General features: G+C 48.5%; 1 protein-coding gene across 3 annotated transcripts in view; it reads left to right on the forward strand.

Moving 5' to 3' along the window:
* LOC308070327 (BPI fold-containing family B member 4-like) overlaps positions 1-20,281 on the forward strand; it is a 43,745-nt gene that overhangs the window by 12,040 nt on the left and 11,424 nt on the right. Inside the window, exons 2-3 of one of the 3 annotated variants that reach the window (XM_080404052.1) lie at positions 71-185; positions 3,057-19,860. In XM_080404052.1, the coding sequence (XP_080260178.1) occupies positions 19,855-19,860 (6 nt within the window). In that variant the 5' untranslated portion in view covers positions 71-185; positions 3,057-19,854. Of the gene's footprint in view, positions 1-51; positions 19,861-20,281 lie in introns of all 3 variants that reach the window. The other 2 variants (XM_080404054.1, XM_080404053.1) reach the window with 2 other exon arrangements.

A 20,281-nucleotide genomic window follows, 5' to 3' on the forward strand; every position in this document is an offset into this window, starting at 1 on the left:
TGTCTGAATTATTAGTGGGAAAGTTGGCAGAGGGAGAATTCCCTTGTACAGACAGAGGTGTCACTGGCAGGTTCTTAAGACTGAAGATGAAGAAAGTTTGAGTCTTTCCCTGTGTGGGCTGCTGGTGTCACTGCAAGGTGCAAATGCAGAAAGTGCCATCATGTCTCAAGAAGCATAAGAGAAGGGTGAGTAAAACCACTCGAGTTTTATCCCAGCTGTTTTGCACATTGTATAAGCATTTCTCCATGTCCATTTCCGCACTGCTCTGTTTGTTTGTGTGTCCTATTAAAGTCCCCAGTCACCTCTTTTAGGAAGCTAAATGAGTCTTGTTCTATAGACCCCTTCCTCCTCACCCCTACTGAGTTTTGAAGGACTCAGTTTTTCCATCTATCCCACAGCATCAGCTGTTTCTGAGCTGCAGTCCCCTTGAATTAAAACCACAGATGCCTCCCCCTGCCCTGGGCAAACCAGGCAAGCTCCCTGTTTCCTTGCGTGCGGCTGCGTGCATCCCGGTACCCGACCTCTGTTGTGTGCAGCTGACTGGAAACACGGAGCCGGCACTGGGTTCCTTTCGAGTGCTGCCTCCTGTAAGGGAAGTGAGGGAAGGACAGCTGAGATGCTCCTCCTGATTACAGGGCAACGTCCCGAGCTTACAGCTTGGGAAGACTCAACAAATATCCTTTTCGAGTCTGAAATGAACAAATTTGCATTCCTAGAATTAAAGGTGGATTCAATAGCTATGGAAGGATGAATGGCAAACAGAAGGAAGGCTTCCACGTGATTCTTTATCTTCGGACGCTGTCTCAAGGCCCGGCTGTAGGCTGAGGTGTCTCAGCAGCAAGCGTTGCTTGCGGCATGGCGGTGGCTGCAGGAGGAGCTGTGGGGGGCTGCGTGGGGTGGGAGCAGCCCTCCCAGCTGCCTGCGGGGTCAGCGTGCTGAGGGGCCACGTTTGCAAACAACCTGAAGCTGAGCCCCCATCTACAAGGAATTATCTGGAGAGAAATGACAAGGCAAAATAAAACAAAAAACCCCATTTTATTGATCAAATGTGTCTGTTGCTTGACAAGAAAAGATGCAGCCTTGGACGCTTGCCTTGCAAAAGCCAGTCTCATTTCTCTCTGTCCTCTCTCTTCCTGCCAGGGCTGTTTAGGGACAGTTCCTTCTGCTGTTCTGTATCTTTAACCGCCTGTTTTTGTTGTGTGGGGTTTATTTTGTATTGTTACGGATGTTTTAAAAGCAAATAAAGGGCCCTGCAGGAGCTGCTTTGCTGAATGCTCTGAGACTAAATACCTTTGCTCATGTTTTGTCTTGTTTCACATCATGAATCTTACAACTCTTCCAATCAAGGCCACGTGTGTCCTTGGAGTTGGAGTCACGGTGGTTTTTTTCCTGGTCTTCTCAGTATCTTTAGTACTTGGTGAGATTTGGCTGTGAAGGCTCTTGTGTTGTTTGCATTTCTTTCAGCAGCGTAAGAAAAGTGTGATGAAGGCTTCTGACAAGGGCAAGAGGAGGCAGGAGACATTTTTCAACAAGAAACTTAGCAGAAGTTTCTGCTACACCTAGGTCCCTTCTTGTTAAAATACATACAGAGTCCCAAAAAACAGTAGATGATGAAGAGCTAAGATTTCCCAAGGATGCTGGATGCCGTTATCACTACAGAGGTTTGTGTCAATCTCTCGGCAGCTCCCCAGCTCCTGGTGTCTGTGCCCTAGTGAACTGGGTGGAGTGAGATGCTAGCAAAGATGCTGCCTGTTCTGGTTAAGAGTAGCTGCAGTGTGTTGGGGTTGAATGGTGTGTGTGGCAGATTGAGCACTCTGGGGCATGGCAGCCGCTGCAGAAGCATGCATCGTCCCCAGCAGAGATGTCAGCACATCCATCCGGCCGTGCTGAGCAGCGTTTGTTGGGAGCTGGGACTCCTCTGCAGGGCTGTGCCGCAAGCAGCTTCGGGAAGGGCAGCAGTGGTGGGTTTTAATCCTGCCTTCTCCTGCAGAGAGCAGCTCTCAGGAGCTGTAGTGGTGCTTGGTAGATACTCAGCATGGTTTTGCCTCTGCAGTGGAAATGCCCTCGTCCCTGGCATGGTCGCTGTGGGGCTGAACTGGCAGCCCGCTTGCCAGATAACAGTGCTGGCGTGTCGGGGACGGCGCATATGATGCGAGTCTGACAGATGTCAAAATAAGCTCGAGGTGAGTGCTGCTGGTTTTTCACACGCAGGAAAGTCTGTGCAGGCCAGTGCCCTGTCAACAGCTCTTATTTACTGTCTCCCACCTTTGTTTTGGATTTATTTCTAGCAGAACAGCTATTTGTTCAGGTGCTTGGAGAAAGGTTTCCTCTATGTTTCTGCCTATCACAGCGTCACCCATTAAGAAGAATATTTTGATTTTCAGTTCCCCTTGGCAGGTTCACCTCTGCTTCTGTGCCTAGGCAGTGACTTGCACAGATGCCAGCTCACCACAAAACCATCCTGCTGTTTGCTTCTCCACAGCCTTTCATTAGATGTGAACCATGTTATATTCTAGACTAACTTACAGCCATGCATTTTGCTAGGAGGATTTGGCTCTACCCTTGGAGAGGGGGAAAATGCTCTTATTTAGGTAAATACAGAGTTCCCACCGCATTGCATGAGCTGTGTGGCCCTGTAGATGTGAAGGTTGAGATCCAGCTGCTGCACGAGGACGGTGGGAGGAACACACGCTGCTGGTGCCGAGCCCGGGCTGGCTGGTGGGGCTGCTCAGCTGTGGTCACCCTGGTCCGGCCCTGGCCCTGGCAGGCTCTCGGCACTGAGCCTTTCCAACCAGCCTTTTGGCTGTGGGCTTGGCTGGGCTGCAGAGAGCTGTGAAATGCAGCCTGCTGTTGTTTGTCTGCTCCCTCTTCGCAGGAGTAGAGTTCATGTGCTTGCTAAGACTGCCCTCTCCTGAGGCAGCAGCCGGGAGGCAGCACTTAAAAATATTAGATTGGGTTCAAACCATTCTCCTAATGATCAGTTCTGTTATTTCTCTGAATTGCTTTTGTCTGATAATGGTTTACTTTGGTTCATAATGGTTTCATTTTCTCTGCAGCAATATTGATGCAAGTGTGGAAGCCACATTAAGAAACAACATCCCGTCGGAGTTAAAACCCAGGTACAGCTCATTCCTGATGGTGCTTCCCACAGCCACGAGGAAGAGAAGAGGGATTTTTCTCCCTCAGCTCCTCCAGCTGTAGACACGGAGCCCATGCTCAGCGAGGCACCCTTCTGCAAACCCGTGCTGCTGGACAGGCCAGACCCGGGGTTTATCCCTCCGGACCGTGAGCATGTCATCTCTCCTGGGCTGCCGCCAGCGGGGCCCTGCTCATCTCGTTCCACCTTAAACCCTTCTGAGCAGTGTGCCTTGGCCTTCTGTGCCCCATCTCTAGAGGAGGAGGAGATCTCTGCTCAGTCCTGCAGTGCTAATGAATAGCAACATCTCTGAAACAGTGTGACAGCGTGGGTGAGGTTCTGCCACCTCTAAAAGGAAAAACAATTAAGCCTATTTTCCCCTGCCCCAGTTTAAGCTTAAATCTTAAGCCTGGGATGGAATAACAGTCTCATGTGTTTCAGACACCTAAATTACTTTCAAGCTGCTTCTCCACTGGGCATAGGAGGCTGCTGCACCATATAAATTGTAAGTGATGCTCCTTTTCAATTTCCTTGTGCGCCTGATCGCGCTGGTGGGGCGATGCCCTGGCGCTTTCCCGTTCTGTCCAGGTGTTTATGGGCTGTGACACTGTGGGCACCCCAAATGCAACGTTCCTCTTCCAGCTGCACACACATCACTCTATCAGCAGCTTCAAGACACAGAGCACCATGGGAGGGTTCGCTAATTGTTTAGAGAAGCTACTCTATTTTTAAATGCTGCCCTAAAGGTTTGGGAAGTGAAAAACTTACAGAAAAGAGAAAGGAGGAGGGTGGGGATGAATAAAGTTCTTTCCATATGTTTCTGTATGTTTCTAGTTCAGTATCTTCTGATGTGGCTGTTTCCAGATCTGTGAAGAGCTTATTGCAGTGGTACCGAGGGCTTATAGAAAATTTAGGCATGTAAAATTTAGGCATTAGCTTTCATCCTAAATTGTCTCCTTATTTTCTCTTGAATCAGGAATTGACAGATATATTTCTGATTTGTTTATTGTCTGCAAATTGCTGAATATTGGCATCCCTGTTATCTAAATATAAATTTGAGAAGAGCTAGAAAACTTTTGCAGGGGTGGCCCATATCTCAGCGTATATGTGGGTTTTGAGTTTATCAGAGGAGCTATGCAGATTGGGAACTAAGCCTGCTTTTTTAAGATGGACTGTTTTGTTGTTTTGTTGTTGTTGTTTTTAAAACAAATAGCTCTTATATATCAAGCAAACTTGTTTTAACACCTAATTAAGTTAATTTAGGTGGTTTAGTATAGTTCAGCAGCAGCCCCAAGTCGTGGTCTTCCACCCGATCTCACATATTGATTCTACTGCTGTTTTGTCCATAAATCTTTTTTCTGTTTCTGTGCAGCTGTAATTGTGTTTGAGAAATGGAAAAATCTTATGTGCCCAAGCCACCTAAAGTGCATAATTACTCCACTGAAATACCTTTGGAGGTAAGTGCGAGCTGGGACTGAAGTTTCACAACAGTTTCTTGGTAGTTTCTGAAAGAAGCTGTGTACAGGCAGCTTACAGGAGCAGTGGGCTGGGGGCAGCAGCGGGGGCCAAGCCTGCGACAGTGCCAGGCAATGCCAAAACAGCTTCCACCCTGGCTCCTGCTGGCACCGCAATGATGTGCAAAGCCTTTCTCACAGAAATGCGCTTCCTGCTAGGTGACTTGAGCAGGATTTCAGCAATGCTTCTTCTCACTGCCTTCTGAGGCACCTTTTGTTTTTCAGATCAACCTTCTTCAAGATCCCTTGGGAGCTTTTGTTCTGGAAATCGAGTCCACAGGGGTGTTTTCTTTCCCTGACTTCTCATTAGTTAAAATCCAAATTATACAAGCCAAGAGGGGTTTTGGCAGGTTGGTTTGGGTTTTTTCCCCCCTTTTGGAGCAGTTCAAGTAATTGTTCCTTGCTGGAGCAATTGCATACTTTACAGATGTTAACACCCAGCCTGTCTTTTAAGAATTAGGAATTGTGCACATACACAGCCATTGGTTTGGTTCTCAGACTGTGCGGTTTACATGCTAAAGCAGTGTGTGTGTGTGTGTGTGTGTGTATATGTTGTGTGAAGATGTGGTTGTCTGGGGGATTGAACAGTAAAATTCAAAAGACCTGATGCATGTTTCTGCCTACACCTGATTTGGGTTTGTTTATCTCCAGATGTAAGCACCGAATCCATCTGTTCCTTCACATTGTAGTAAGATAATTTTACAAAGAATTGAGTAAAGGCAGCATGTTGTCACTGGAGTAGTATTCCCGTATTGTAAATGCACATCAGCTTGTGCAAATACAAAAGACATTTGTTAAATATCTGCACTGAACCTTTCTGGTACATCCCTTTGCCTTGCATCCTCGTTCTTGTGGAACCTTGATGGGGAGACTGGGCAGGCCAAGGGCGTTGGGATCTTTGTGATTGTTAATTCAGCATACCTCAAAGCTGGAAAAATCCCAACACTCGGGATCCTGGGTCTGAGAGATAAAGACATTTAATGTCCCCCCTACAGGTGATCCCCTGGCACACAGGGTGAGCCCACTCTCCCCCTTCCCTGCAGTACCTCAGTGTGCAGTGGCTTTTCCCAATACCAAATTTTTTAAAAATACCACGTCCAGCAGAAGCTGCACAGAACCAGATACCTCTGAGGAGGTATCTCCCATCCCTAAGTGGTAGCTGGCCTGTTATGCTGGCTGCCAGGAGGATTTATGGACAGGCTGTCACTTGTCCTCGGAAACATGTCCTGTGCATCACAGCCAGGACGTGGCTTAATGGATGCCTCTCCCTGCTGTCATGTCTGCTGGTCCCTTTTGTCTGTGCCTCTCTGCATGGTACGTTTGCTACGCCTGTGAGTTCTACCACTCATGCAAAGATGTAGGATTAAACAGAACTGCACCCTGCAATACTGGAAATGGTTTTCTGGAAATGCTAATTTCCTATGGGCTTTAAATCAAAGGTTGGTAGATGGAGCTGCCGTGATTTAAGTGCTTTCTGCCTTCCGGAGCAGTGGTGCAGGTACGTCTGCAGAAGGCAGGTCCAGCTGGCTGTGCCCCTATGCAGCCCTGTGCCCAGGCCAGCACAGGATCACCTAGAGTCAGGAATGTTTACTTGCATTTATGTGGTCTTGAAAGACTTCTTAAATTGTGTGAATACGATGGAAAATGGATTTTTCCTGCCCACCTAAGCAAGCTTTTAGTGATTAATGCTGTAAAGTAAAAACAACAGCCACAAATCTGGTTTTATAACGTGCTGTGGATTCCAGGTCTATGAAAAATGCATGCTTCATAAAAGAAATTTTTTCTTCTCCTAGTACTCTTTCAAAAAATACCTTATCTCCTTAAAATCCTCTTGTCTCTTGTCTCCATAGCTGCATTTTAATGCTAATGGGATACATAGCTTCATAATTCTTTGTCTCCTTGCATTGGTACAAGGCTAAACTCTACTGCAGAATAGGTATGTTCTACTGGAGAAAAACTTAGCAGAAGAGAGAGGATTCACTCATCAGCTGTGAAATTAGTTGAGCTTTTTTATCTGTTTTTCCCCTAGAGATGTATTGTGTGCCATAACTACCCCAAGGAAAAGGAAATCTTGAGGTACAGGATGAGTTGCTTGCTGTTGTGTCTCTGATACTGAACAGTAAAGAGAAAGACTGTTGTGGGCTGAAGATATTTCAATTCACATAATTCTTTATTCTAAAACTGTGATTACTTTCTTTCAATGGTGGGAGAAACTGTCTGCTTTTGTGTTACAGCTAAGGAAGTACAGAGGCTCTGTAAACAAGGAGGTCTCCTTGTTAAAAATACATTTTGCTGGAAGCGCTGCTTTCCAGACCAGGGTCTTACTTGGTTTTGTGCCTCAAGGGAAAGTCTGGGACACTGACCATTGTTCCTGCTTTCTTTTGGTTGCTCTGTGTAAATGGCTGTACTTCGGCAGCACTTTCCTTGTGATCTTTTTCCCCATAACAGGACTTTGTTCCTTCTTGTTGCTGTTCTCCAGGGAGGGAGCAAGTGGCTGCACATTGCATGCAGACCGCAAGAAACAGCGCGCAGAGCAGCAGATGCGCTGCAGGGTAGCCGGGGGTTCCTCCCACCCTTTCAAGCAGCAGAGCTGCACAGATACCCCTGTGAACCGGCCATGTTCAACCTTCCTTGGCATGAGAGCAAGCCCAACAGATGTGTATCAAAGCACGTTGGTAGGTGGTTGGGAAGGCTGCCTGGGCAGCGGCTGGTATTGCAGGGCTAGCAGTGGGCTCTGCACCTCTTGTCCTTTTCTCTGGACAAGAAGTAGCTGCAAAACCTCCCTGCCATCTTTCAAAAAGTAGATGAGATCAGCTGGGTAGGTCTTTCAGAGAGGCTGGTCTGTAACTTCCCTGCAAAACTGGAGCTCAGTGATATGAAGCTGCTGCCTGCAGGTCTGGTCCTGAGTGCCTGGGAGAGACCTCGCAGAGCTGGGCTGAAGGTGCAGGGAGTGACACAGGGGAAGGCAGCGAGGGCTTCAGTCAGCATCCTTGCTGCTGTCGAGCACCCTGTACAAAATTTCTGTAGATAACATCCATCGTTGTCCAAACCTGCAAGAAGCAGCTGTGCTAGCAATGGGCTGTCCCGGCGGGAGCGTGTCCTGGCAGCGGTCAGCAAGGATGGCTCCGTGGCTGGCTCAGTGGGAAGGTGGATGCCCAGCATGGAAGTTGGTCCCTGCCCTGCTCCCGTATGGCTGCTCAGCTCACCCGGCACCGGTCCTAGCTGGTGTGCTTGACCCAGCCTTCCCGGAGCTTATCCCTAGTCCACTGGGCTGAATGTAAACCGAAGGGTTTTCTTTGAACAAGAGATTTCAGAGGCTCTGTTCCTAACTACAGCAAAGCACGCTGCTACTCAGAGATAAAGGCACGTTGTGAGTCAGGATATTCTTCCTGCTCGTGAAGCTATCCTGAAATTGCAGATATGGATTATATGACTTGAACGCTGCACTATTTATGATGTGTGTTCAGTCACCTAAATCATGTTGGCAGTGTTTGAGCTTTGCCCGGATAATTGATTCAAATGTAAATTGAAGGAATAAATCCTTTACAGCTAAAATATGCCCTCTTTTTATCTTGATTCTTTTTCTTCTTTTTGTTGAACGGCATAGAAAATATGTAGTTATAATCTCATAAATAGATATTTGACTACCTTTGTAGGAGGGCAGGTAAAACGAGGTTTGTATGGTCTGTTCTGAAATGCTTTACTGTTTTGTTTATTGAATTACTAACCTGTCTGTAACTTGGCTTCTGTACTTCTGGTCAATAATCTGCTTGTAGAAATGTTTGTGCCATTCTTAAACACCAAGGCCAGGTGGTTATTTATTTCTTTAAGTTCTTAAGCACATTAGTTGAGGATAAAGGATCAGAGAAATATATATATATTTTGTTTTAATAGCCATGAAGTGAAATATTGTGGTGAACGTGTACCCTGCTGGCATCAAAGGTTTCTTTGGTTTGTGAATCTGCGCAGAGGGACGCGGACTGGCATCAGGACAAGCCTTTGCAGCATTTTGTGAATGTTTTAAGCTATTTCATTAAAGACAGGGCTCACGCGCTAACTACAAGCCAACAAAACAGTGCTGTTTGAGCTTTCCTCGCAGTCGGGTCGCGTTTAATCAGCAGTTCTGCAGATGGTAATTCTTGGAGCTGGTGTCTCTTCAGCGCAGTCTGGCAGGACCCTCGCTCCCTTACCCCGGCAGCTCAGGGACGGCGGTTCTACTCCCCAGCAAGCATTCAGCCAGTGCCTGGAATCAGGCGCTTGGCATTCCTCGGGCTATAAATATTTGGGCGTTTTTCATGTCTCGGGGCAGGAATCCCAGCACTGCAGATGCTGGGCACTTGCTGCCTTGTCAGGATTTTGCTCTGCCCTTGTCAGCTTTTCCCTTTGCTCTGGCATTAAAATAATTAAACCACCCTGAACGGATCATGGCTGTCCATTCAGGACTGGCACTTCTTGCTGACAGCTATTGCTTTCAGGTCATTCAGAGGGAAGTACCAGCTCTTTGTAGCATGTGTGAAAGCACTCGTCCACCTCCCCTCATGGTTTTGGTCTCAGAGTCCCTGGGAGCAGGAGCTGGAGCCCCCCAAAGTGTAATATCCTTGAAATGTGTCACCAGTCACTGTGATGTTTCTCTGTGTCCTTGGTGTCTGTATAAATGTCCAGACCTCTTTTTGAATCTAATTAACTTCCTGGCTTCGAAGATGTCCTTTGGCAGAATATCCCATATTTGAATCATCCATGTGAAAACACATTTTTCCTCTGCCAGTTCTCCAAAAGCCAAAAATCCCTGCTCTAGCTGTTCGTGCCACAGTCCTGTTTGCTGAAAGTCTTGTGGTTGTGTGATTTCTTTTCCCTTATTTCACTTCTGTCTTTGCTTACCTCACCGCAGTGCTGGGGCAACTGGTGCAGCAACCCAGTGTACCAATGCGTGATGGTATTGTACCCCAGCTTGACTGCCATGGTGGGAGATGCTGCCTGTGCCACTTCCAAAAACATAGCAAGGTCCATCTTTCCTCGCCACTCTCCACCCTTTCCTCACCCTCCATCCACCCGTCTCTTGGAGGCACTCTGTGTGCCTTCCAACACTCAGTGTTCCCTTGACTTCTTGCTGGACCGAAAGGGCCTGGGTTGCTTCTGTAGTCGTATAACAAGGGTTTTTTTGTGCCCTGTATCATTGCTGCCAGTGGTTGAGCATCAGTATTTATAGGTTTTGTTATACAGCTTCTTGCATGTTCGTTCTGTTTATAGGGGGGAAAAATTGCAAATAAAATGGTTCACGCCCAAACTCGCCACTATCCAGAATCTGAATTTTTCCCTCCGTATCTCTGTGCTGGGCTGTTATGAACAGCAGATTTTGTGACTGGCTTCAGAGCCCGACTCTGGCTATTTAGAAAACATCCATTCAATAAATCATATGGGGAGCAGCTGCCGCTCTCTGCTGAGCCAAGGCACATCAGATAAAATATTGCTCATTTATTTAGTTTGGTAGAAATAAAGTTGCTGTAGTGGAACATCATTACAGGCTGTTCTTAATTCACCTCAGGGCTATTTCTAATAGCAGCACACAATTCTCCTGTGACAGTCTGAGTGAATGAGATGGGTGTTTTGATGTCAAGCTGAATGTAAGAAAGGTTTTAGGAATCAAAGCTTTGAAAGAGAAATAACTACTGTTTGTGCTCTGATACTGGAAGAGGTCCCTGTTTTATTATTAACACTATAGCTATTGAAAGTCCTGACACTTGTTCCTTGGGGATTTGAAGCAATTCAAGCCACAAAATACTGTTTCAGCTCAGCCTTTTACAAGTCACTGCATGTTGGTAAAGCCGAAGGTGGCTTTGATAGCTGGTGGAAGCACCCAGGGCTGGCATTAACTTAACGGTGTTTGATTTTTTTTCAGCTGTGTGACATCTGGGAAACCTATTTCTGCCCAGCTCTTGGCTTGCAGCAGATAGCTGCTCTTGCCCAAGCAGAATGGTTTCTGAAAAGCTGTCCAAAGCATTTGAATTTAGACCTGCTGCTTTGCACAAATGTCATCAGCCTAATATTCAGCAACGGGGCTGTGGCATCTGCAGGCATGTTGCCTGCTGATCTGAAAAGATGCTAGAGGCTGTTACTCGAAAGAATAAAAAGGAAAAAAAGGTGAAGGAGTAGGAAGACAGAGTGTTGCAATGTAGGACTGGGTGCACGTTTTCTTTCATAAGGGATAGGCATCTAATCAGGATCCTGCTTTTCTCCTTAGAAAATGAAGTCTCAAGATGTCTCATCTCCTCCTTGCATCATGGCATGGTGAGAAGAAGTGAGAGAATCGTGTGGCTCCAAAGCCGTTACCGTACCACAGGCAAGGCAGACAGCCACCGTGACTGTGCTTTGTGTGTTATGTCTTTAAATGTCCGGTCTCCCGAGTGAGGCAGCAGGCGTTTCACAGTCATTTTGGGTGTGAAATGCTGCAGAAGGGAGCCATGCATCCCGCTCTGCCATGGCAGCATTTCTTCGCCCTTGCTCATCTTAATGATTCTCTATAAAATAGAAATAACTGGCAGAAAACGTGTAAGTGGCTCCAGCTTCCAGAAAAGCAGCTTGTGTCGCTGAGAGTGCTAAAGGTAACAATGCAACAGCAGCGCCCGGATTCCCCCATGCTGAATTGCATTTTGGTTGACAAAACAGATGCTTTTTGTACAGGCACTGCCCTCGCTGCTGGCGGGATTTAGCACCGGCAGCACCGTGACCCTGAAGTCCCAGGTGCTTGATCACCGGCTCCTCTGCGCCAGCTCCCAAGGGCGCAGTGTCACAGGCACGCCGAGAATTCGGTGCAAGTGACAAGCTGCTCGTGGTTCCTGGGAAGAAATGAACAACAGGAGAAAATGATTTACAAGTCGCTGGTCTTATCAGGGTCTGAGTCTGAACAGCATGGCAGCAACAGCAATATTGCTGGTGCCCATGGTCATATTAAACGTGGTCCCTCTCCTGACAGCCCAGATCACTCCTGCCTGAGAGTAACGGCTCCTGGAAAGGAAAAAGGTTTTGTCTGCTGAAATAGCAAAGATCAGGGAGCAGAGTGCTCTTTGCTAACTGCTAGAGATGACCTTGATTCTATCTGTGAGGGCTGTGAAGTATCATAATTCAGTGAAAATACTTATTCTGAGCTGCGCGGCACAAGCTCAAAGAATCTCAAGACCCCATTTTCATCTGAGTAATTTTATGTGGCAAATAAGGAAGTAAATTTTTTTTATTCAGGCTCTCTGCTCCAAGTAAACCTCCAGAGTGCTCATCTCCTGTACATAAAAGTTTCTCAAAATGCTGGTGATAAAGCTGTTTAGTTCAGCTGTATTTCCATGCTATCGGTGACTTTGTTAAACAGCGGTTCCCTGCAGACAGCTGTCGCTTTGATGCTAGTTGGTGTATGGCACATTAAAAATCCTTAACTTGTTTCTAAAGTCTCACTAAAAACCCTACTGGGACTTTGATGTTGAGAAGATTCCACTCAAAGTACCCAAACTCTCTGAAGCTCGCCCGGTCTTATCTTGGAGGCAGACCAGGGAGCGGTTGCCTCAGGCAGTAAAATATCAGTGGCAGCAAAAATGTGTAGTGATTATTTATGGTCTGAGCATCTGCAGTCAGGAGAGGCTGCTGGAAATTACCAGAGCCTAGCGACGCCTTGAAGAATCCAGTTCATCATTTCGGGGACAGTCTGAACGGCCACGTGCCGTGGTTCGGCCACCTCATGCCGAGGCTGATTCCAGCAGGACCACGGCAGCAGTTTCACGCTCGGATTCCAGCTGGAAGCACCTGTGCCCCCAAATGTTTACCAAGGGCCGCTCTGGCTAAACGATAGGCTGGTAAAGCAACTGTGGAGCCTTATTTAGGTTTTAATTAGATGGCGGGAAGTTTTTAACCGTGACACTTGTTTTTCCCTGCCATGCAGCTGAGTGCGGTGGTGCGGGGGCATCGCTCGCAGGTGGTAGGGGCCTCGGTGTGCCTGCCTTGGGGGTGTTGCCGTTGTGGGTGTGAGGAGCTCTAGCTGTGGGGCTCGTTAGTGGATATTGTTAATGGATCACTCTGTGCTCTTCCAGCATTAATGGAGTCTTGTTTTTACTGAGTGAGTGAAATTGGCCTTGAATCAATTATTATTTTTTTTTCCTCAGCTTCATTCTATAGTGTGAAATACCAGGGCCGGGTGTGTGCCTCGCTCTGCTGTGCTGTATTTATTTTCTGGGTTGTTGCTTAGTTCTTTGCAATGGGTCAGATACGCATCAAATTGATTTTCAGACTTAAAGGAGAATTAAGTGACATTTCTCTTTTTCTTTTTTCCTGTGGGTGTCTATCTTGCATTTTTGTGCACAGGAATCAATCTGACCCTACTGTGAGTCGCTTTAGAAGAGCGTTATCCCATGCGTGTCTTTGAAATCATTTTCTGCACAACACTCCCAACCGCTTCACACCCAGCCCCAGCGGTGACCACCGCGCTCCAGCGCTGCGCTGGACGGGGCCAGGCTCCAGCAAAGCGCCTCTGCCGCGGCCCCGCAGCGGAGGGCTGCCCTCCGCTGCGGGGGATGCTGCGGGGGGGGCGCGGGGGTCCCTGGCCCCGGGCTCGGAGGGGTTCTCTGCCCCCTCGGGTTGTGTGTGGGTCCCTGCCCCGCCGCGCCGCCGCCAGCAGGGGGCGGTACTACGCCAGCTGCGCCGCCCCCCGGAGCCCCCGGCCGGAGCGGGGCCGCCCGCCGCGCCGCGGGTCGCAGGGTGGAGCCCCGGCCGCCTTAGCCCCGCGCTGGGGATGCACCGGGCCCTTTTCCTGCCCCCGGGGTGTCCCCCCCGGGTGCTCCCACCCGCGGCGGGGCGCTGGATGCGTTCAGCAGCCTCGGGGAGGCCCGCCGCGGCTCGCTCCCCCGGGGCACCGGGGCTGGGCGGCGGGGGCCCGCTCCCGCCCCAGCTCGGGGCCCCCCGCGCTGCCCCACCTTGGGGGAGGAAACCGGGCTCCTGCTCGCTCCCCTTCCCTCACCTGAGAGCTGAGGTCCTTGCCCGTTTTTTGCAAGGAAGTTGCCCGTCGGTTTGGAAGCAGGGAGCGGGGGCAGATGCGTGTGAGATCCGCCGGGTCTCCGGGGGCGTGAGAGCTGGGCAGGGGGGTGGGTGCTCGGCACCCCCCGCGCCAGCTGCAGCCGTGGGCTGGGTGCTGAGTGCACGGGGCCGGAGGCGGCAGAGCTGCCTGCCCGGCCGGCGTGACCCCGTCCTGCCCTGCCTGCCCCACGTTGTGTCCTCTCTGGCGTCCCTTCGCCTCCCCAGTGCCGCCCTGGTGTTTCGAGGCTCCTGCCCTGAGACAGGACCCACACTCCGACCGGCACCGCACTGACCGTGGAAGGGGAAATAGCATACGGGTGAGTTAGACCTGTCCTACTCATTAGGATAATTAACTCATTAGCAAGGTTTGTTTAACGTGAACTCTCTCTTCTGTTTCGGCTGTGGTTTCTTTAAAGCAGTTGGTATCTTCCTAGAAGTAAGCACTTATTTACATAATGCTGACTCCAAACCCCTCACTGCTTGTAGGGGCTGTAATTTATCCCCTGAGGAACGTCTGGACAAAGCACAGCACTAATTCTGCCACCTGTGCTGATGATGTGTCCAGAGAGACCATGTCAAATCTCTATTAAAAGCTGAGAATAAGATAGAAAGCCTAAAATCTTTACTTAGAGAAGATTTATGTGTGTAATATAAAGCTGCTGCTAATTCTTCCCAGGGATTAATAGAGACAATCAAGGACAATTTCACTCAATAATGCATTTCTTTTTGTAAAGCGAAGCTTCCCGAAATCTGAGGCGAGACAGAAGCATGGCTTTGGGTCTGTGTTGCTCTCTTTCAGTCAAATGGAAATAGCTGTCTTTATTTTAGAAGTCTCTGTTGGCACCACAGTGCTGACACTTCCTGAGACAATGAAATGGACAGAAATCTATTTTCCAGGCTGGAAGGAAGGCAAAAAATAAATTAGAAGAATGAAGAGTGAGGAGGAATTGAGGCGTTCACAGCGCTCGCAGCGCAAGTGAATGGAAGTGATGGGAAGAAGGCAGGAAAGGGATTCATTTGTTTAAAATATGGGACTAGATTTGACTTTGAGGTGCATGTTGCATCAGTGAGAAACCTGCGCTGCCCTGAGGGGCGAGCGCCGGGCAGCACACGTGCAGGGATGCTGGTGCGGATGGGCCACAGGACTTCTTATGGCCACGTACCCCAGACGCGGAGCGAGCCCGTGCGTGCCCCGGGGGCCCTTTGCTGGAGGCTCCTGGCAGTCCCCAGGGAAGGTTACAGGCTCTTCGGCTGACCTGACCAGGCTTCTAAACTGCAGGTGATCTGGGGCAAGCAGCCAGGCTTGCCTTGTGTGGGGCCAGGTGAAAAAGGATGCCCAGGGGAAACCTGGGATGTGCCAGACCTGGAAAAGTCAAGGTGCAAGATGTCCACCCAGAAGAGGTGCTCGGGGTGTCACTTTATCATCAGACAGAGCTGAAGTCAGGCACTCACAAAACATTGCAAAACAGTGGAAGCAACGGGTGACCAGAGCGGCTGGGGAAGGACTTGCAGCGCTTCCTGGGCACCCTTGCCTGCTGGGGCTCCGGCCCCCTGCGAGCCCTTTGGCCAGCGCTGCTGCCCGCGCTGCGTGACTGCAGAAACGCCTCCGCTTGCACACTGCAACTTGTCACGTTATGTCTGGCTAATGAAGTTTGTCTTTTTTTGCGGCCGATAGCATTGCGCTCATTCTACTTCAATGCACATCTTGGAAGCAGAAAGTTTCCCGTCTATAAAATTCCTTGAGACATTGATTTGTTGTTATCTCATGGCAGCAATTTTACCCTGCCTGGCTGTTTATGCTCAGCATTGCGGATCCAGAAATCAATGCTGCTGTTCTTGCTCCTTTTGACAGGCAGCTCCTTAGAGCAGCTGCCGGTGAGTCTCGTGTTCTTTTCCATGTTTCTCCTGCCCGTGCTCTCTGCGTGGCCCTCCCCTGAGATCATGTTTCTGTTTCTCAAGTTCCCTATGTAGGAGACCGCATGGATGAGTGATCAGACAGAAGCCAATCTGGAAAAGATGCTTCTGACGTGTGCCCACGCACAAGGTGCCACTGGCCCCTGGGACATGCGCTAAGCAGGAGTCCCGGGTCAGTGCGAGCCTGGGATCGATTTGGCAAGGCTCGCTGCTGTTATAAAGAGTGATTGGTATTAATTAAGCTGCTCTGCCCTTGTGGGCTGCTGACAATAGAAGCTGCTAAACCAAGTGTAAATCTGGCCGTGCGGACTGTGGGGTTCTGACAATCCTGGGCTAAAGTCCAGTCCCAAAACTTGAGGAGGTTTTGATTCCTTCAGTTCTTACTAAAACCCTCCAGTTCCTTTCTAGAGATTTTAGTTCGTGTTTTGATGAATCTTGTTGCTAGAAATCGGCTTTTAAGACTGGCTCTGGGAGGTTTCATCCATCCCAAACCAGATGGGAACACTGGTAACTTTACAAAGACAGAAGCTTTGCTAACGCAGTGTTTCTGGTTAGCATGATGCACATGTTACACTGGATCAGGTAGTGCAGAGAGATGTTTCCTTCTGCTTCTCTGAGCAATTCCATCGACAGGGATGGAAAAAAAATCTCCTCTGAGCAAGGCTGCTTGCAATGAGGCAGGGTGAATACAGCATCAAGTGACACTTTTCCATGCATTTATTTTTCCAGTCTCCAGACTGAATTGCCACTGACCAACACGCCGGCTGAAATGTCAGACCCACTGCAGTGCAAGTCCCACCGTTTCACCATCGCTGCTGTATTCTCCAGTAAAGTGCCAGGTGAGGAAAATGGTTCATAAAGCTGAACTTCAGCTATTTGGGAACCAGGCTGGAGGTTCACAGCCCACGTGCAGCCAGAGTTTAAAACTTACTGCATTTTTTCCCCCCTTCCTTTTCCAGTTTCTGTTCTAGCAGCCTAATTTAATTTGAGGTTTGCTGTGTTATTTTCCTCCCTGAGTGCTTTCTCTTGAGCTGGCTTCTTTTTGCTGACATCAGGGAAGTTACTTTCCATCAACGTTTGAACTGAGCAGTTTCATTAATGTTCACAGCATCCATTTGGAAGTAGTCACGTACTTCTAGGAAGCCTCGCTGCAAGAGAACAGGCTGCATATTTGCACAAGGCAGCTCCATCACAGGGTGTAATTCACGCCTCCAGATTTAGGTTTTTCACCTCAAGAGGCAGGATTCAGTTTATGTGTATTCTTAATAAGGAGTTACTATTTGCCCATTAAAGAAGTTTTACAGGCTGAGGTTACTCTTTTTTTTTTTTTTTTTTTTTTTTTTATATATATATATATTCACCATATAACAATGAAGAAGCTTTGTGCTCCTGTAGCTTACAAACCACCTCTGGAATGTCTCAAACCCATCATTTTTTATAAAAATGTGGTAGTGTTTCACTGTGGTGAAAAAATTCTGATGTTTTGGTTTGTGTTTTGGTTTTGTTGTTCTTTAATGTTGCTTGACATTTTAGTTTCAGATCTATGCAATTCACCAAAGTTTCCCCTAGGCTTCTATGGTTCGGAACATTAGAGAAAAAATATCAGTGAATGTAAGCATATTTAATAAATTACTGTATTTCTTTAATATTACTCTTCTAAAGTTCCTGTTGCTGTTTAACCTGCCATCTTTCTAAGCCACAAGCTCAGGGCTGTTCAGATGCCAGAGGCTGCTCCGGAGCATCTTTCCTCTGCGGGCGTTAGTCTTTCGATAAGCCCTTCCACTTTCCAACATTTGTGTGGTGATAATCTCTTCTAGCATTTCTTGCAATGCTTCATTTTAATATATATTCCCTTGTCACTGCAGAACTGAATTCAGCCTCCCAGTAAGTGATATCTAAATCACTGCTGCAAGGAGAGAATGAAATATAGGTGCGTGAGAGAGAGGGAAAGGATATGACTGAATAAGAGAAACTCACACAGCAAGAAGAAATATCTGCAGCGGTGTACAGAAATGTGCTGCTTTCCTCACGGCTTCTGCTGGCTGCCGTTGGTACAACACGTGTGTGTCAGGTATGAACACCGGCATCTGCCTCTTGCCATTAAATGGCAAGATGATCAGATTTGAGCGGGCAATGCGTGCATATGCAACGACTTGTGTTTGTTTATTGCACACACAGGGACATGTCTGAAGCTATTTGGAAACCTGCTTTTGGATGTGCTCAGTGGGTGACCTTTGCCAGCAGCGATATTCCTGTAGCATGTACAAGGCCAGAGCAGAGTCTCCTGAACACTTTGCTGTGGGTACTTATGATGACCACTTGGCCTTGTGCATTAGGATGAGACTTTTTGAAAGGGAAGAAAAAAGGAGAAACATGGATAAGTTGCCCCAGGCAGTAAAAGCGCATTAGGGCAAGCAGCAGACTCAGCAAAAAGCCCCACCCAACCCAGTAAGTGTAAACCACCTTGAGACATCTGGGGAGAAAATGGGGAAAGCAGGACTAGAGCTGGCGGTCGGATGCACTGGGGAGGGATGGGCTGCCTGGGGGTCAGCTGCGGAGGGGGAGAACCCTGCTGGCGTGGCTCTGCACATTGCACCCCGTGAAGGGCCGGGGGGGGGGGGCTGCAGCGTTGCTCTGTGTCTTCTCCCCGCTGACCAAGCACTGCAGTCACGATCTCAGCGGGCAGCTGGGCTGCAGCTCCCAGAGGAGATGGTTTTTGACTTTGCTGCTCCAGTCTTCTCAGAGGGCCTAACTTCATTCCCTGGTTTTGGGACTAGGCTGTTATCAGCACACCGAACGCAGCCCAGACTGAGTATCTGTTAAATAAGGGCTCATACAGCGTTTCTGCAATGGGGTTGCTTGGCTGGCTCTGAGCCCTCAGAAGCATCTTCCCGCTCGGTGAGAACGTGTCGCTGTTACTTCAAGAAAACAGCTTGTGTGGTGTTGAAGAGCATCCTAAGACTATTTCTGTTGCCTTCTGTATTCCCATGGGAAAGCTAGCCCAAAACTTGCCGTGGTGGCAGCAGCTTTCTCTTAACTTCAACCTGAATGTATTGGCTGGGGTTTGTTGCTGTGCCAATACTGTCCCTGAGCCGGAGCACCTCTCCCCTCCTCTCCCTCCCTGGTATTTACCCCTCTCCTGCGTTTGTGGGGAACGATCGTATCTCTGCTCGTCTTTGTTCTGCGAGGCTGAGCGCGCCGGCCCCTCAACAGTTCCCCAGTCATCTCGGCAGCCCTTTGCTGCCTGGTTTCCATCCCGGTCCATCCCTGTTGAACATGGGTGACCAGACCTGAACAAAGTCCCCAGATAAGATCTTCCTGGGGCCCTGCACAATGGAAACTTCCGCAAAGCCCGGCCAAGGCATCTGTGGAGGGACGAGATTTTTTTCATCCCTGCGGGATGAGATGTTCCTTTGAAGTACGTGTTTCTGCTGCCCTTGGCTTATTCAGCTAACATAAGTATGGTTATTCAAATTATATTTATTGTTGGCTTTATACATTTCAACACAACTTCATTTTTTGCAGTCAATTTGTGACACTCTTTACAGATGTAACTGAAATGAATTTGAAGCTTGGTATTAACAAAGCCAACATTTATCAGGTTTCTGCAACCTCTCCACATTGCTTTTTGTCAAGAAAATCTTCTCCCAGTGCTGCATTTGAAATGGGAGTGAGCACTGTAAGTCTCAGAACTCCTCGGGGATTGGCAAAAGTAGATTGTTTCCTATGATAAGCCTCCTTGAATCTGTGCCCACACTCCGTGTGCTGCCTTCCTGAACAGGCAGCCCCATCAGCCTCCCGCCAGATTTAGATGCTTCAGTAATTCTCACAGTTTCCTAAAAAGTTGGTTTCCTCAAAGCTCAGGGATCCCCACTGGGGCTACCACTACAGAGCATCCTTTTTAAGACAGAGCCGGGGGGGTGGGGGAGTGGGGAAAGCAGCATCTGAGTGATCCAGGCCACAAAGGGAAATGGCAACCATCAGGTCAGCGGTGACGTTACCTCGTATAAATCATGAGAGGTGGCAGTTGGGTGTTGCTTGCAAAGAGCAAGAGTATCGAGGGATGCCTGCTCATGAGACCTGGAGGCTGTGAGGAAAAGGCGTGTCTGGCTGGCTGCAGATTTTATATAAGGGCAACTTCTATCTCAGCTGCAGCAAAAAAAGAGAGGACGACGCAGAGTCTCAACAACTTCCAGAAGAGCCTGAGCGGACCCAAGAGCCCTTCCCAGCTGGCTGCAGCTGATGCAGGTAATAACATCGTCTAATAACATTGTCTGTGCATCAAAGCCTCGGCTGGTGAAGGCTGCGTGGTGGCGGGGAGACGTGCGTGCTGGTAGTGTCACCGCTCTGGAAGGACGCGCGTAGCGTGCCTGGTGCGTGGCTTCTTTAGTTTGAGATATCGCTGTGCCTCAAGCTCCTCATCGTCTGTTATTTCATAGTTAAGTTCATGTTAATAATTAGTAAACTATAACTTTATAGCTAGCTGATTTTTGTCACTTGAGCTTTAGTTAATTGCTTTTGAAAGTTAAAAACCCCCAGAATAACCCTTAGCTGCTGCCTTTGGCAAAGGCCCTCAACAAAACGCACATAACTTCATCTAAAGGGTACAGACATAAAGGCCACTTAAACGTCAGTTCAGGGGAAAACCAGTTTGGCTTTCTATTGTGTG

The sequence above is a fragment of the Falco punctatus genome (assembly GCF_963210335.1).
Source record: "Falco punctatus genome assembly, chromosome: 10".
NCBI classification, from domain to species: Eukaryota; Metazoa; Chordata; class Aves; order Falconiformes; family Falconidae; genus Falco; species Falco punctatus.